This window comes from Aquila chrysaetos, chromosome 20, assembly GCF_900496995.4.
Source record: "Aquila chrysaetos chrysaetos chromosome 20, bAquChr1.4, whole genome shotgun sequence".
In the NCBI taxonomy this organism is placed as follows: domain Eukaryota; kingdom Metazoa; phylum Chordata; class Aves; order Accipitriformes; family Accipitridae; genus Aquila; species Aquila chrysaetos.
The window spans coordinates 7,962,324-7,978,824 of record NC_044023.1 but is presented as its reverse complement, the minus strand read 5'-3'; the positions used below and the strand labels follow the sequence as shown (position 1 = coordinate 7,978,824).

The 16,501-nt window shown below is 49.1% G+C and overlaps 1 protein-coding gene across 1 annotated transcript in view; it reads right to left on the bottom strand.

The window, feature by feature from the left end:
* Window positions 1–8,231, bottom strand: part of DNAH1 (dynein axonemal heavy chain 1) — a 70,191-nt gene extending 61,960 nt beyond the window's left edge. Inside the window, exons 1-7 of the mRNA XM_041118600.1 lie at window positions 8,165–8,231; window positions 5,544–5,718; window positions 4,882–5,038; window positions 4,214–4,346; window positions 2,527–2,688; window positions 1,736–1,988; window positions 314–471 (exon numbers count right to left, since the gene is read on the bottom strand). Of these exons, the coding sequence (XP_040974534.1) occupies window positions 314–471; window positions 1,736–1,988; window positions 2,527–2,688; window positions 4,214–4,346; window positions 4,882–5,038; window positions 5,544–5,718; window positions 8,165–8,216 (1,090 nt within the window). The 5' untranslated portion in view covers window positions 8,217–8,231. The remainder of the gene's footprint in view (window positions 1–313; window positions 472–1,735; window positions 1,989–2,526; window positions 2,689–4,213; window positions 4,347–4,881; window positions 5,039–5,543; window positions 5,719–8,164) is intronic.
* Between the last annotated feature and the right edge of the window lie 8,270 nt (window positions 8,232–16,501).

The window sequence follows — 16,501 nt, the reverse complement described above, 5'->3', positions numbered from 1 at the left end:
GCACAGTGCAGAGTGGAAGGCAGTTAAGCTAATTACACTGCCATGCATTTGGTGCCATTAAGGGTACACTTGCAGTGTTACTGCAGCTTAGCTGATTGATGGTAATGTGTTATACTGAGGTAACATGAACATGCAAATATACCCTGAAAAAGAGCAGACATACTCAAAAGTCTCATATAATCTCCTGCTGCTGCCCCTTATGAGCCCTAATCATGAAGATGAACCTGAGTTTCTGCAACAAAGCATGAATACTATCAAAGACAAGAGGTCCTATAACCATGCTGAGTTCAAACTGCTTCACTGTGTCCCGTACCTTTCTCTGGTACCTTCTTTTCCTCTTTGTCTGGCAGGGTGACATAAGAAAATGTCTGAGGTTTGGAAGTGACGACTCTGTCAAAGCTGATCCTGTTCATGGTGCGTTCAAAGTCTAATCTCACTTCTTTCTCCAGGCAGCACATATGGTCTAACACCCTGTTACAAGACACAGAAACAATTATCATTGTTTGAGCATGATGTTTGAGCAGAAGTGTGCCTGTAGCTTTACTGCAAAACCCACCCTTCACTCCCTCCCTCCTGGATTTGCTAACCCAGAAGCTCACCTACTACTGAATGCATTAGGAGAGCTGTGCAGACAATGAAGCAGCCAGGAAAGCTATTAACTGGACATTTAATGAGAGGGGCAAGTGGGGACCTGGGACTAGGACTGCAGCCTTCTCAAGTGTCTTTTCAGATCAAAGCAAAATCTCCACTGGGGGTGTGCACAGGGAGAAGCATTACAGAGAGGAGGGGAAAAAAACCCCAAGAACTGAGGAAGCTAGCTGGCAGTTCTAGAAAAGCTGGGCTATCCGAGCTGTCCTCCCAACTGTCTCCTGCTGAACGTCTCTTGAAATCAGTTTCTTCAGCCAAAACATGTGTATAAGTGCTGCAACCCTGCTCTGTTTGCCCTAGGAAATCATCATCTTTCACCTCAAGCAGAGAGAGTACTTTTCTTTATACCTGTATTTCTGCTCACAGAGACTAATTACTCTCCTACTCTCTAGTTTAGGCTGGCAGACCATGCAGCCCTTCACACCTTCCTGTCTCTGAGCAGAGCAATCAGTCATGGCTGATTCCCAGCGACACCACCAATGGCTCATGATTCATCATCCCAGGGACTCTTAAAACACCTTCCTGATATGAACTGCATCTCAAAGAGACACTCGATTATATCCAGTTGGAGATCGCCTGTTCTGTTTGCTTCATGCTGTGCAGATCTTCTTTTGATTTTAGCAGCTATTAATAAGTAGAAGAGTCACCAGCAGACAACAGCCAACTCTCTGGAGACAGCTGGTGGTCTGCAGATCAATTCAGCAATGACTGATCTGTTCCCTGAAAGCACAGGGAGACAGCAAGGTCAGCCATGCCATTTCTGTCCAACCTTCCTGCTGTTGAAGGCCACAACTGCAGGTGTAAGCATGGCTCAGTGGATCTGCATAAGAAGTACACCTGCTTCATCTGGGAATCCTGACAGATCACCCACCCTGTTCATGTGTCCCTGGGGCTCTTGTCCTACCTACTTCTGATGACACTCTGGGCAAGAGGGTAGTATGCACAGGCTGGAAAGCAGATGAGATCCACAGTCAATGAGTTGGATGCTCAAGATCTGCCTCCATTGCCACTCATTTGTATCCCTGTGAAGTCCTACAATGTTAATGGACTGAAGGCTGAGGCCCCAGACATGTACTTGATGCTTTACCTCTTTTCTCTCTTCAGTTTGGGAGTATGCATAGCCAACAGCTTCATTTTCCCCAGGCTCTTCTCACTGATGCTATTTAGTCCATCTGTGGGCATGCAGTCCACATACAGGTGATACAATAGCAGTGCCTCTGTCTTCTTACGCAAGCTGTTGGCAGAAACTACCCGCTGTGCAAACACCTGGGGATCTTCAGCCAGAAACAGCAGGCAAACTCGTGGCACCCAGTACTGACATGACAACAATGGGGCTCTTCCTGGGAAACAAAAGTAAAGCTTACAAGAGTCTACAGGGAACACAAAACTCAGAATGGTTTGCAATGCTGACAGCAGCTTTTTGATGGACAATATAATTGGGTTAGCTTACTGGAGATCAAAATGAGGGACCAAAGCTGAGGACAGCAAGACACAAGGAGCATGGAATTAGCAGCATCTCCAAACCTTTCAAAAGGGGGGTACTTCATCTTAATCTGTCGACATACGCCCTCAAAATGGCATTGGCCCAGAAAGACTGTCATTTAACTTGTCTTGAAGGCAGGAAAGATGGGAGACAGAGAAAAAGGAAAGGTATCACCAAAGGGAAGGCCTCAAATGGGTTGTCAAATTAAGGTGTGGAGTTCTCTCCCCTAGAGGTTTTTCAGGACTGGTTAAACAGACATATGTCAAGAGTGATAACAGAGAGAGGAATTAAATAATTTCCTCACATCCTTCCCATCTCTACCAAGGACCAGCATGGGTAATGGACTGGGTCTCAGAGTATATGCCAGGTCCCAAAAGGCCTTACTTGAAACACACCTTCTGGAGTTATTCCTCCATTGAGGATGGGTCTCCCTTCTTCATCCCGCACCAGCCCATTCTCTTCTGTTTTATGGACCAAGTAGAGCTCTGTCTCCTCGTCATAATCCAGAACACCAACATCAATCCATTTGTAGATTAACTTCTGGCTTTTGGGGTCCTCTGAGAGAATAAAGGATTAAAACAAGGTTAGTCCATTCTCCTGGAGGCTACAGCAAATGGACTTTCCTGATCAGAGTGATGAGGCTGCAGTCAAATCCATTTACTAGCTTGAATATCAGTCACTATCACATAATTTCTGCTGTGATCAACTAAATAATGAACTCGGGTCTTACAGCTTAGCATTTCCAGCTGTTTGCACACACCAGAGACTTCCATTTTCCTCCTCTTACCTCTATGGGTTCCCTGTGGACCATCCTCCCACTGCCTGCTTCAGGCACTCCAACTCACTCTTTGCAGCCATAGTCTCATATTTGGGTTCCATATGCCCCTACATCCACTCTTTGAACCCATACCTGGGGGCCCCTCTGCCTCCCAATTCCCTCACCCCTTGATCCTCATTACCCACATGGGCTCCACAGGGATCCCATTCTCCTTTCCCATGTGTGGCTCTAGCCCTGTGTCACCCTCCACACAAGTCCTTGTTCTTCTACTTGGGAGTGGCTGTAAAACCCTGTACCTTCTGCCCCAATCTATTACTTCTCTGGGTCATTCCCAGGGCATGTAACCCTTAAATGTTCAGATCCTCTTAAATGCTGGGAGATGCTAACTAGACAGATATATATCTATATTGGTATCAAAGTAGATACAGGTCAGGACAGCATTATACTGAAGTTGAGAATAGATGCTATTAACCACAGGTCCAAGCTATAGGAATTTTCAACAGTGCTATGTGGGTGCCACTGGTTTCACCTCCCCCAGGGCCTAAAGGGTCTGACTACTTGTGTGCAGAACAGTCCATTCAACCTGGGGAGTGATCAGGTGTAGTGTTCCCCAAGCCAGCTGCAAGTAGAACTCAGCCATCACACGCTGGCTGCCCAAGGATCCACACCACTTACGTTTTATGCTTAGGTTTTGCAGACAGCCAAGCCCCTGGAGGTTGCCCCAGAGCTGCAGTCAGTATGCATGCCAGTTCCTACACTTTAAAGCTAGTGCAGATGTGTTGATATGAGCTGCAGCCACAACTGGAGAACAGTACAGCTGTACCTATGATGCCTTCTCATTGGGAAGGCTCTGAGTGACAGGAAAACAACAGAAGTCAACATCACTTAATTTGCCCCAGATTTACTACTTGGATTTTCACTGCAGTCTGAACTTAATTTCTGATCCTGCACTTTCAGTGAAATCCAGGCAGAACGTACTGTGTTCAAGCTAACTAACTTACTTCATGAAGATACCTACATATCAATAAAGTGAAATTTTGACTGTACTGACTTCCAGGCACAGAAAGGAGGGCAAAAGGCAGAGGCTACTTCTAAAAGAGTGGAAACAGTCAGTCCAGGGTAGGACTGACAGTCATTGAGATCCCTGGTCTCTTGCTCTGTCTGCCTGAGCCTGGTCAGAATGAATTATTGCATTTCTGCTATTCAGAGCTGCATTTGTCAGAATCTACATGCTCCCTTTCTGCTGAATGGGCCTGTAATTGTTAGTGTTGCCTCGCTTGAGCAGTAACTCATTCAAGCTTTACCGTGTCCCAGTACATCATCTGTAGGTAAGAGTGCTTTTCCAGGCACTGGCTTTCTATCATGAGAACCTGGCTCCAGTCCTAGCGAGATCCACTCTTCTGGTGTTCGACAGTCATACTCGTCATTGTCAAATATCTAAAAAGCCAGGACATGAGTGAAATTAAGTGTTACTTCAGAGAGAAGAAAATACCTGATACAAAATTTCATAGGAGGAAAATCAACATGCAGTTCCTAAATGGGCTACAGAAAGGGAAAACAGTCCAGGTGCAAAAGCTGTGCTGATCTTTGATCAACAATCTTCTCCCAAACAGCAATATCTGTACCTCTAGCCCTTCCCTAGGAAGCAGAGACACCACCTAGAGAGGTCTCATGCAGTAATACTGTTGACTACTGCATCTGGAAGGAGACACGAGACAACACCTTTTCTTTGGACACACAAATTACAGTGAGGAGCACCCTCAAGGTCTGTTTGTTCTGATGGAAGTTGCGGGCACCCTGCAGAAGATGCTCAGCATCTTGTAGAGATCCTTCAGGGCCCAAACCTGCTCTAAAGCATTTCCTGGTTTTATTGCTTGTTGTATCAATGATGGCTAAGTGTCCTGCAATTCTCAGAAACGTCCTGTGGTATAAGCAATGAGATAGGTCACAAGTACCAAGCACGCTCTCTTACTTTTAATGGCAGGTAGATGGGAAAGATGGGATCTTTCTTCTCCTCAATAGTTGGCATACTGTCAGGATCGTGGTGCCTTGGCATCAGCTGATTGGAGTCTATCCCCTTGCTGGCTAAGAGCTGAGCAATATCAAAGGTGAGATATAGCTGTCTTCTCCTGTTTTGAATCGGAGGGGGAAATAACCACTTAATGTGCCTAGAAGGGCTCCCATGCCTGTAACTCCACTTTTTGATCATCCACCCCTACCAGTAAAAAAGTTTTTGAGCACACACCACATACATGTATATTTCTTCATCTATAGAATAGAATAGTTCTGTTGGAAGGGACCTACAATGATCATCTAGTCCAATTTGTAAATTATACACATGTACTATACCAATATATTATGTATGTTATAGACCATACACAAAAATAGAAATTAAAAAAGGATGAGAAAAAGATAAAATAAACACTATTTAAAAAAAAAATTTTCTTCCCACATCCCAATGAATTGCCTTGTGCACTCCCTCCAATGCGCACACCCCACTTTGGAGAACACTGCCTTACAGGATAGTATTTTCCTAAAGGTTTTTGACATGTCATGTCTTGAAAGAAAAATCAAGACCCTAATCTGCTGTGTCCCTTCCGTAATGATGTCTTTAGCCACTTTCTGGTTACTTACCTCTCTACTTCAATCTCCCGAGGGCATTGCCCTGGAAGACCTTGGAAGGCAATCTGCACTTTGGGCTTAAATGATTGAACTGGGAAATCTGACTTGATGAGGTTCTCAGTAGTTGGTCCAATCACTTGCTTATCCAGGACACTTCCAAAGTCCTCAGGCATCCTGAAGGTTGTGACTAAGAGACAAAGAGAAACACACATCTGAAACCACCAGACATCACTCTGCTTTACATTCACACACACAGGAGGACTGTGCTGTCTCCTCGGTTGTCTGCAGAAGTCACTTCACTAGATTTGTGAGAGATATCAAGCTGACATCAGATGGGAAACAGAAAGGAAGACCTTTTTTCCTGCTGCATTATGTCATTATGGTCTTCCAGTATCAAAATGATGGCACAGAAGAAGCCTCCACTGAGAATTACTGTCATGCACCTTATTAGGAGGTAGGACACTGACCTGGCTTTAGAGAGCTCTGTTTTGTTCCTAGCTTTGCTACAGACTCTCTATGTGATGGTGGGCAAGTTAGTATCTCTAGTGCACAGCTTCCCTCACTCTCAGAAAGGGGTGGGATTCCCCTGCCTCCCTGGGGTGCCCTGAGACCAAGAGTCAGTCGTAGCTGGGAGGAACTTGCTCAAGATGGTGATAAAGGGCTTATGAATATTGCAGGAGAGAACAAGCCACTCAGGTCATCTTTATGCGCTGAAGTCCCAATTCACACTTTACTTGGGACAAACCTTTCCTCAGTTTTTGATCAAGCGAACCTCCCACTCAGATCAGTAGTGGTGTGAGAAAAAATTGAGTTGAACAGCTAACAATCTCACAATTTGGCCAAATGCTTTCAAAGGAAATTTGGACTAAGCAAAAAGTATACTTTTTCAAGAACTGGCTGAAATTAAACCATGTCACTCACGCCATAAATAAACTAAACTGTTTATATTGCTAAACAAGCTGCAAATAATAGAACAGCAGCAAACGGGGAATTTGAAGCTTAACCTAAATTAAGTAATTCCATGCAAGTTTTAAAAAGCACTATTCCCTAGACAGCTAAGCATTGAGCTAAAAATAGATTTTAGTGGAGTGAGAGCTTTTCATTTGGTGAACTTTCACACTTTATCAAAGAGAAACTTAAGGTTCTGGCTCATAAGCGAGTATTTTGGATGTCAAGCTTTGGACCCAGTCCTTCACCCTGTTCTGTGTGCTTCTGCTTCCATCATAGATGCAACCCCTTGATTTCAAAGCAATTGTGTAGAGCAGCCAATAATGCCGAAGCCAGACAAGTTTCAGGATGAGTGGGTACAGAAAGGGTCCTCTAAGAGGTCACTCCCTTGCCCTTCTTAAATGGCCCCTGACACAACCCCATAGGTATACATTGTCTGCTTAGGGACTAAAGGAAATAGCCACTGAACTGGCTCCTCTCTCTCTCCTCCCCTCTCCTAGGAAGGGTGCCTAGCCTGGAATAAATATGATCCTCAACACTTCCATTGTCCTTACCAACATAGATGCTTACAATAATTTTGAGGAATTCCTAAAATGCAGAGGGTTTACTACAGGTCCTTTAGGCTCATGCATATCTCTTGCTTGGGGTCTTTACAGAATGGCCCTGATTTTTATTTGTTGTCAGGGAGCACAGCTGTTCCAATTTTGTCGCTTCATTGTTGCAAAATCCATGGCACCATCCATTATGGCACTTTCTGCACTATCAACTATTTATGTCAATACTTAGCGTTTCATTTGCATTTACATTTCCAGCTTGATAGCTGCTTCCCCCTTGAAGAAGCAGCAGATCATAAATAGAGATCTGTCTCCACTTGTTAGGGATGAGTCTAGCTTGTCAAGATTCAGTTGAGGATGCAGTCATTTGTCCTCACTCATGAAAATAAATGTCACTTCTAAGCACAGGAAGGTGGTATATATAGTTACCATCTTCCTCTAAGACTAAAATCCTCTCACATGCACACTTTCTCCCCACCCGCTGCCAGCCTATGATCCATATCTCCAAGAATGCTCTAGGGGCCAGGAGAGTGCTGGCAAACCTTTCAACCATGTTCTGTTCCTATATTTGAGCATCCATGATACAACAAGCTCTTGTAAGCAGGTGAGACCAGCAGCTCTGTATGCACAAATACCCCTTGCATCTAGGGAGAACAAGCTGCTCTGGGGTGCAGTTGGATGAAGAATGAATAAATGACAGAGGACTGTGACTTTGGCTATGGGTACCTAGACCCTGAATACAGCTTTCACAGGCAGGTCCCACTTTCACAGGAAAGGGGCATTGCTGGCTCCATACACAATGGTAACGCATTCAAATTCAGTGATCTCCTGGCATACAGCCTGTGGGACCAAACTCCCATAGGCAGCAATGCAGTCTACCCTGGATATATCCAGGAGAAAAGGGAGCATGGTTTTACCACCCAGTCAGATCACTTTGCTCCACCTCTAAATGAAATTCACTTTTCATGGGGCATTCAAGCAGCCTAGCACCATTCCTGGCACTGACAGGAGAACGAAAGCAGAGCAGTAACCTAGAGTCATCAGCCTAGTTCCCAGCATGCTCACTATAAGCAACCATAAAAGTTATGGCCCCATTTCCTGCCACATCACGTTTCCTCTCAGTATATTTACCTTTAGGGGTATGCTGCTCAAGGTCCGCCTGTCTTAGCAAAGCATGGTACATATGGGGGCCAGCACAAACATCCTGAAATGCAGCATGTGAAGAAAGTGTCAGAGATAACAAAGCACAGTTGCAGCAAAGTGGGAGGGTGGGTTATAGAGGTCCAGAGAGAGAAAGTGAGACTGTAAGACCGACTTTACCGGAGCTTTAGGGACAACTGAGACTGTGAGTATTGGTCAGAAAAGGCTGAGAGGCATAAATACCTGGAAACTTCAGCCCAGTGCACAGGGAGGCAGGGGATTTGTCAGCAGAGTGCAGCCTGATGTCAGCTTAAGATGTGGATTGGGGGCTGATGAGGCAGGCTGTCATTAGGGTTTTACTTCCAAATGTCATCTGCAGTCACAACCACGTGCTTGCCCTACCATGCTGGCATCCTAAACTCGAGCAACATCATGACAGTGATAGCACTGGCCACTGAGGAAGGCAGCACAACTGTGATCAGGAAGAGCCTCATGGCTTCACTTTGCAAGGGTAAAGGTCTTGCACAAAGGCCTCTGACCAAAATGAAGGGCTAGGTCCTGGGGTGAAAGCTATAGTTCTCCATACCAGGTGTACCATAGGTCTTTCCATTTTAGAAGGACAGTGGTAGAAAAAGAATTGCTCTTTGCACTTACCCCCAAGACGTTGGAGGCTCCCGGAGTAAGGGCATCAGCATAAAATGTCTTTTGTCTAAAGGCCGAGTACTTTTTTGGTCCCTGCTTGCAGCTATTGGGAAGCAACAAACTTGTTCCCGGACTGCAGTCCCAGCACGAAGCCTCATTGCGGGTATCAGGAGGTTTGGGGCTTCTACCCAGAGAATTCGTCAAATCCTTCTTTGCTTTATCCATCTCCTTAGGAGGACAATGCTGTGATGCAACCCTGGGCTTGCTAGAGTGGAAAGACATTGAGCCTGTTAAACACTGTATCTTTGACACTCCTCCACACCCTCCCACTGTGCTGGATATTGTTGGCTTGCTAAGAAGATGAGTGGGTAACAAGGTAGGTTCGACCCCCTGCTTCGGTACCAAGTGCTGCCTTCATGACCTGGGGGCCATCAGTCTCACGTGGCTGACTCGATGGCTCACTAACCCTGGGGAAAGAAAGCGCTTTATTATTCCAAATGGGTTTCGGAGGGGGAAAACCAGCAGTATACGCATGAAAAGCTGCTTTCCTGAAACAGCAGGGGCTTCCCGGATCTGTGGCAGCATTCAAAAGGCTGCCAGGAGAATTTGAGTAAACTGGGACTACAACAGAAGTGCTACTTTTGCTGTACCCAAATCCCTTAAAAAACTTGTCACACTTGACTCCAGTGGGAGTAGGCTACAGCCTAGATACCAACACAGCTACTCCCAGGTGTAAAGTCTGACTCTTTCATTTAAATAATTCAGGAGAGATGTCTAAGCATCGCCTAACGAATATTAAAATATAGCCAGAAGCTCCTCTCTCTCCTCCTGCAGGGGATATTTTTGCTGGTGATCTCAGCTCACAAATAATTTCTACTCTTCCACCTTGAGAGATGCAAGTCCAGGCAAATATCACAGCTGTACAGCTTTATTTTATAAAAACCTTCGTGCACTGAGAGATACTAATTAAGAGCAGCCCTTTGACTTCTGGCATGATAATAATGCAACCCTTGATTTTAGGCTTGTCTAAACACAGAGGTGACTACTGTAACTAATTAGTACAGCTAAAGTGACACAAGCCCCTCCAGCCTGCACACACATGCGCCAATATAACGATGTACACATACCCGCATAGCTTATTCCTATAAATTATGAGTCAAAGCTCTCCATGGTGTCTCTCAAGGCTACTCTGAAAGCAATATGGCTTATTCATCAAGTCCTGCTCATGGCTAGACCCAGACTCCTCATCCAGCCCTACCTGACTAACGGTTTGTGTCTTGCACCCTTGCTACGACCCACACGTCTGCCTTGCTTACTTCTGGAGGCCAAGTCTCTGCAACTGGCTGCTATGTGGGAGTCTTCTAGCTTACTGCAGCTAAGCATTAGAAAGACCTTGCCTGGTCTTGCAGGCCACAGCTGGCACGGTACCTGTCTGGAGTCTCATCCTGACGTCGAGATGACAACACAGCATCCTCTCCTGCCATGCCCTCTCCGCTCTGCTCCTGAATGGAGTGAGAACTCTGCCTGTCCTATACTCTTGATCAGAGAGGGCAATTTTTTCTAAATTTTACCTTGCTGCCTGTCTGCAAGAATGAATCAGGTACACACAGCAGAGAAAGCATTACATGCATGCCAGAGATAAGAGGGAATAACTGTGCTGGTTTATTACTGCAGGTTCAAGCCAGTGCACAATTTTGAGAGGTTGAATCAAAAAAGAAATCAGATAATAAATCAAGGTTACCATGATGCGAATCCTCTAAGAGAAACAGAGTAAACTAACAGATTGGAGAGGCCTGGGAGACAAGATCAATAATACCCCCTCCCCTTCTTCAAGCTAGAAAATCTCAAATTTTTCTCCTCTCAGCTTCTCTTTGGCATGGCAACTGGAACCTCATACCCTGAAGAATGAATTTTCCATGGAGGATTTTGTTTTTATTAGCTATTTTATGCTCTGGCCATATCTATTTTAGCAGCCCAGCAGGATTGATTGGTATCAGCCAAGATCCAAGGATTCTTGATGAATCACTGCTGGACTCTTTCATGCCTGCTGCCCTGACACAGAGAACAGCAACAAGGCGGAGCGACCCTGCAGTGGCTCTCCTGATATGTCACCTGAGCATCCTCTTCCTGGGTGCAGGGGCGATGTGACTTGCTGTACTTCTACCTCTTAGGACCAGAATCCTAAACCCATCCAATTTAAAAAAACTAACTCCAGGATGCATCTGAACCTGTAGCAGGGTGAGCGACTGAGCCCACTCCCAATTTAGCAGGACAGGTAATCTCTGCCTAGAACCAAAATAATGTGGCTGCTGCCGATGACACTGAGTGCCCATGATGGGGGAAGTGCATACCAAGCCTGCCCACAGCAGGCCTAATTCTTCACTGCTTTGCTCCCTCTGTACTCACTCACACCTCCGAAAAGTCCTTCCTGAGCTCTTATCTCAAAATAAACCAAACCCCTACTCAGTGTCCAGCTCAAAAACATCCATCGGTCATGCTCTCCCAGCTGCACAGAGGGAGGGTCTGGTGTTTGTAACAGCAAAAAAATCTGACACCCACCACCCAAAATAAAGAACAAAACCAGGCCTCCAAAGTTGTCCCAGCAATTCCCCAGGCGGATGAGTAAAACAGCTTGTCTGAGTGTGCAAAAGCTGATATAGAGATGGGACAACTGCTAAGCACAAAGGAAATCCTACTCTCCTGCCATCCCAGCTGCTGGGATGTGGCCAGGGTTTCCAACAAGGAGGTTTCCCAAAGCACAGTGGGGAGCTCGCTCCAGTGCCAGCCTCCAACTAGCGGGTGGTTTGGTGCTCCCATCCAGCTCTCAAAAACGGTCTCCAGGTTGGTTTAAAAGATGAGGAGACCCTCTCTCTTTTACTCAGCCTAGCTGCTGAGCTAAGAGGTTTACTGCAGAGCAGTTCACTCTTCCCCAGACTCCAGCTCTGCCAATGGCACCTTCTGCCTTTCCACTCCCCACAAAATGACGAGCAGCATGCAGACCCCAGGGCTGTCCTCCCCACCCTCCATCCAAGGGTGGCCCCAGACCCTCATCCCTGGGCAGCAGACCTTGGCCTAGACTGCCAAGGCTGTCGCTGCTTGGGGAACGGAACACCTTCCATCTTGCAGCAAGCATGCAACAGCGCCTCGAGCTTTCAGCCAGCTCTGCTAGAGCAACTGGCAACGGTGTGAAATAGCTTGCGCTTGAGGATTTCTTGGTTGCCCGAGGGATCCTGAAGAAAAGCAGTGAAACCGCCCAGTGCCCTGTTAGTGTCACACTCTGGCTGCTGTGGCTGCAGGCAGGAGGCTGGCTGCATGCCATGTTCACGGCCTTCAATCCCTTCCTACTCAGAGCACTTTCTTCAGGGCTGGAGCTCCCCTTTGACAAGAAGGGGTTCAAAGATAGGGGAAAAAGGAGTTCAGCTCCTCAAAAGTAGGTGAGATGCCTTCCTGAAAGCAGATCCTCTGCCCACGTCAATCACCCTTCACTTCCCGCTGCCCCTGTGCATCTGGGAGCATCTCTCCACTCTTCAATGGCAAACATCTGTCTGGCACCAAGCTATCCCAGCTTTAGCTATAATAAGCTTTGAAAATCTTTTCACGACTGCTGAAACGCCTATCTTTCTAGCAGTTCAGTCATGCTCTCTCACACCTGAAAAGCATGTTTCCTAGATATACCAGGTACGTTGTACTATGCTAAATTGAACTATTCAAAATGAGAGCATACTCTAATGGCACTGCTGACACAACATTAGCTACAGCGTCTGTGTGTCATCGCAGCAAATCTATAATTACAATTTCTCAGTAAATCCAAGCTTTACATATCCAAGAAGTCAAACTCCCACGTGTCTTGCTCAATGTCTGGTATGAGCTTTTTGATCTGTTGCCTCTACTTCAATTCTTTGATCCAAAGCTTTGACAAAATGGACTCTCTTCTTTCAAATAAGTTTCAAAATGGCTAAAAATTGCAACAGAAAAAGAGAAAGGTACTTTAAAAATAATCTAACCCCTAAGCAAAACCACAGACTGAAATATAGTAGACATTTATCTGAAATCTATTTATCTGTGGATAGCCAGAATCCCAACTACTACACCATCCGGACACCAACATGTAGAAATTCCTTCTCCCTATAATTTAAGCCATATAATAAAAGCTCAGACAAGGTGATGCGCTCTCAACAAAATGCTTTAAACATTATCCTCTACTTCAAATCTCTTCTACTTTAAAAAGGGAGTTGAAAGTAATTTCGAGTTTTATAGCACCCCATTCCCTCCAACAATTTGCGTGGTTTTAAAATTGATTTTCCTCTGGGTTTTTAAATGCATTCCTTTCTCCATGGGAGAACGCCACGCAACCACCACTAGAACCTGAGGACACAGGGGGGGAACAGCAAGACTGATGGCAAATGGCATTGCTCATTACACAGAGTGCCTTAACGGCAAGGTTACACCACACGTTTTGAGGTTATAGCCGTGGTGGGTGTTACAAGATACCACACAAAGTATTTAGACCGTGACTCCAACAACGTTTGTTTCATTTAGGAAGCACGACAGCCGCTGTTGCTACCGGGGTGCAGGAGAGGCAAACCAAGGGCGGTAACCTGCTCGCTGTGGAGATGGGAGCGAGCGAGGCACCCCGAGGGCAGGGGCAGCAGCTCCCCGTGCCCCCAGCTTTGCACCAGCGGTGGGGGGACACCCCACTTCTGATGGTCTCGGGAAGCCAAACCCTGACCGACATTTCCAGGGTTTTGAAAAACACGAGGGGGACCGCCTCATCACCCACGCCTGCGAGTCCGTCCATCCGCCTGTGCAGCCGTCCACCTTGCGCCCGCCCAGCCACCTCCACCCGCCCGCCGTTGCCCTGCCGGCCCAGGCCTCGTTCCCTTCCCTTCACCCCCGCCGCCGGCTACACCCAGCCCGGCGAGGCCCCGTTCCAACCCTCCTTAGACCCCGGGCCCACGCCCGGCCGGGGTCGCGGCGGCGCTGCCCGGGCCGGGGGGCGGCGGCCTGCCGGCGGGACCCCGGCCCGGCCGTTCCCGGCGGGCGGTACGCACCGGCCTGCCGGCGGGACCCCGGCCCGGCCGTTCCCGGCGGGCGGTACGCACCGGCCTGCCGGCGGGACCCCGGCCCGGCCGTTCCCGGCGGGCGGTACGCACCGGCCTGCCGGCGGGACCCCGGCCCGGCCGTTCCCGGCGGGCGGTACGCACCGGCCTGCCGGCGGGACCCCGGCCCGGCCGTTCCCGGCGGGCGGTACGCACCGGCCGGCCCGCGGCGCCCCGGCTGCAAGCGCCCGACGCCGGACTCGTTGCTACGGGAGGAGGGGGCGAGCGTAACCATCCCGCTGGAGGGGGCGGCTTCCCCCCCGCGGGCGGTTGGGCTGGTCCGGGGGAGGTGCCGGGCTGCGCGGGCCGGGCAGCGGCGCGCCCCGGTCGGGGAGGGCGGAGTCTCCTCAGACGGTGGGGGCGGGGCGGAGTGCCCGCAGCGCTGCCGCGGGTGAGTCAAGCGGTGAAGCTCTCTGTACGAGATTCCGTTTACTTCACTAAAGGATCAAGCTTGTCTATGTTTCAACAAAGATCTAGAAAGAGCGCACGGCGTACAGCCCGTACTGCTAACACAGGAGCGCGTATCCGGCTCAGCTGGGATGTTTGCCAGTCCTCAGAACAGTTAAAAACATTCCGTACGCAGACTCGTCACTGTCTTCAGCCGCATCTTCCCAGGCGTACACCAGGCCATCCTCCGACCTGACCTTGTAAAACTAGTTCTTCAAAGACTTGGCAAACACGCAGCACAACAAATTCTAACGTTCACTCTTGAAAACAAATGCCAGGTGTCCTGAGCTGCTGCCACACAGTGCTACCTCAGAGACACCACCACAGAGCCCCCACCGCCACCTCAGAGACACCACCACCAGGAGACCACAAAGCCCCCGGTGCCACCTGAGAGCCACCACCATCCTCGGAGCCTCCACTGCCACCACAGAGTCATCACTGAGCCACCACCATCACCCCAGGGCACCACAGGGCTGCCACAGAGCCACCGCTGCCATAGAGCCACCACCAGAAGCCACCACCACGGCTGCAGAGCCACTGACACCAAGCCACCACCACCATAGAGCCACTGCCAGCCCTTGCCTTCCAGGGCTGCCGGCCGCAGGGTGCGGGTGCTCGGCCATCCCACCGAGGAGCCAGCCTCCACCAAGGAGTGTCTCTGGGGACAACCTCCAGTCCCCGCACGAAGGAGGTGAAGGGCTGGGTGCCTGCTGCTCCGGTGCCACCTGCCATGCCAGCTGGCTGCCAACCCCACTGGTGGCTGTCAGAGAATCATAGAATCGTTTAGGTTGGAAAAGACCTTTAAGATCATCGAGTCCAACCGGCAACCTAACACCGCCATGGCCACTAAACCACGTCCCGAAGTGCCATATCTATGTGGTTTTTGAACACCTCCAGGGATGGTGACTCCACCACTTCCCTGGGCAGCCTGTTCCAATGCCTGACAACCCTTTCAGTAAAGACATTTTTTCTAACATCCAATCTAAACCTCCCCTGGCGCAACTTGAGGCCATTTCCTCTCGTCCCATCACAAGTTACTTGATAGAAGAGACCAGTACCCACCTCACTACAACCTCCTTTTAGGTAGTTGTAGAGAGCGATAAGGTCTCCGCTCAGCCTCCTTTTCTCCAGACTAAACAACCCCAGCTCCCTCAGCCGCTCCTCATAAGACTTGTGCTCCAGGCCCCTCACCTGCTTTGCTGCCCTTCTCTGGACACGCTCCAGCAACTCAATGTCCAGGAAGGTCCAGCAGATCCCTCTTTCATCCCAGCCCCAAAACCATTGTAGGCAGGCAGATTGTGGTATGTAGAGCTGCACAATGGCTTGTCTACAGCTGAGCTTATGTACCCATGGAAGTCTTGAGCGGTCACGCCTAGGGGGTGATGTCAGGTGGGGACAGGTGACTACCAACCACCATGTGCTACAATCCTGGAGAACACATCATTCCCTACAGAGGGAAAGGTGGCACTGGGTCCTGTTGGGAGTGTCCGATCAAGCTGGTCCCTCAGGGAGGGGATGGTGGGGAAGGGACAAGCAGTGCCAGCCCTGCGGGGAGTGAGGGAGAAGAGGTTCAGATTTTTTTTTTTATTTGGGGGGAGAGGGAGGAGGAGGAATAAGCAGAGAGGAAAGGATTTAAAGAGAAAAAAAAAAAAGCTGTAGAAGTAAGAGAGGTAGTGTGAGGGAGGGCAAAGGGCAGAGGAGGAGGAAAGGATGAAGCAGGAGATCAGAGTGGAGGCTCCTGCAGGAGGGGAGCCACGGGCAGGCGGATGGGCAGGGGCTGCTTCGTAGCCCCTTTGCCCCCCCCACGCCTGCTGGCCCCGTCCAGGCAGGCAGAGAGCTGCGAGCAAGTCCTGCTGCTGCACAGCTCTGCACCCGGGAGAGGTGCGAGTCCTAGAAAGCACGGCCAGAGGAGCAGAGCTCTGCAGGGCTTCCCGAGGCCAAACCAGCCGGCAGGCTGGCCCGAGGGACACTTGCATGGCCTTGCTCGGGGCAGAGGGTCGGGCAGGGTGGCACCAGGGTGGGGGGGCATGCCACGGGGAGGCAGCAGAGCCCAGGCGATGAGCATCACCTCCTCTCCCTGCCTGGGCACCCCCCCCGGCACCGGCTCCAGCAGCCAGGTTGGCACTGGGTGCAAAGGGCC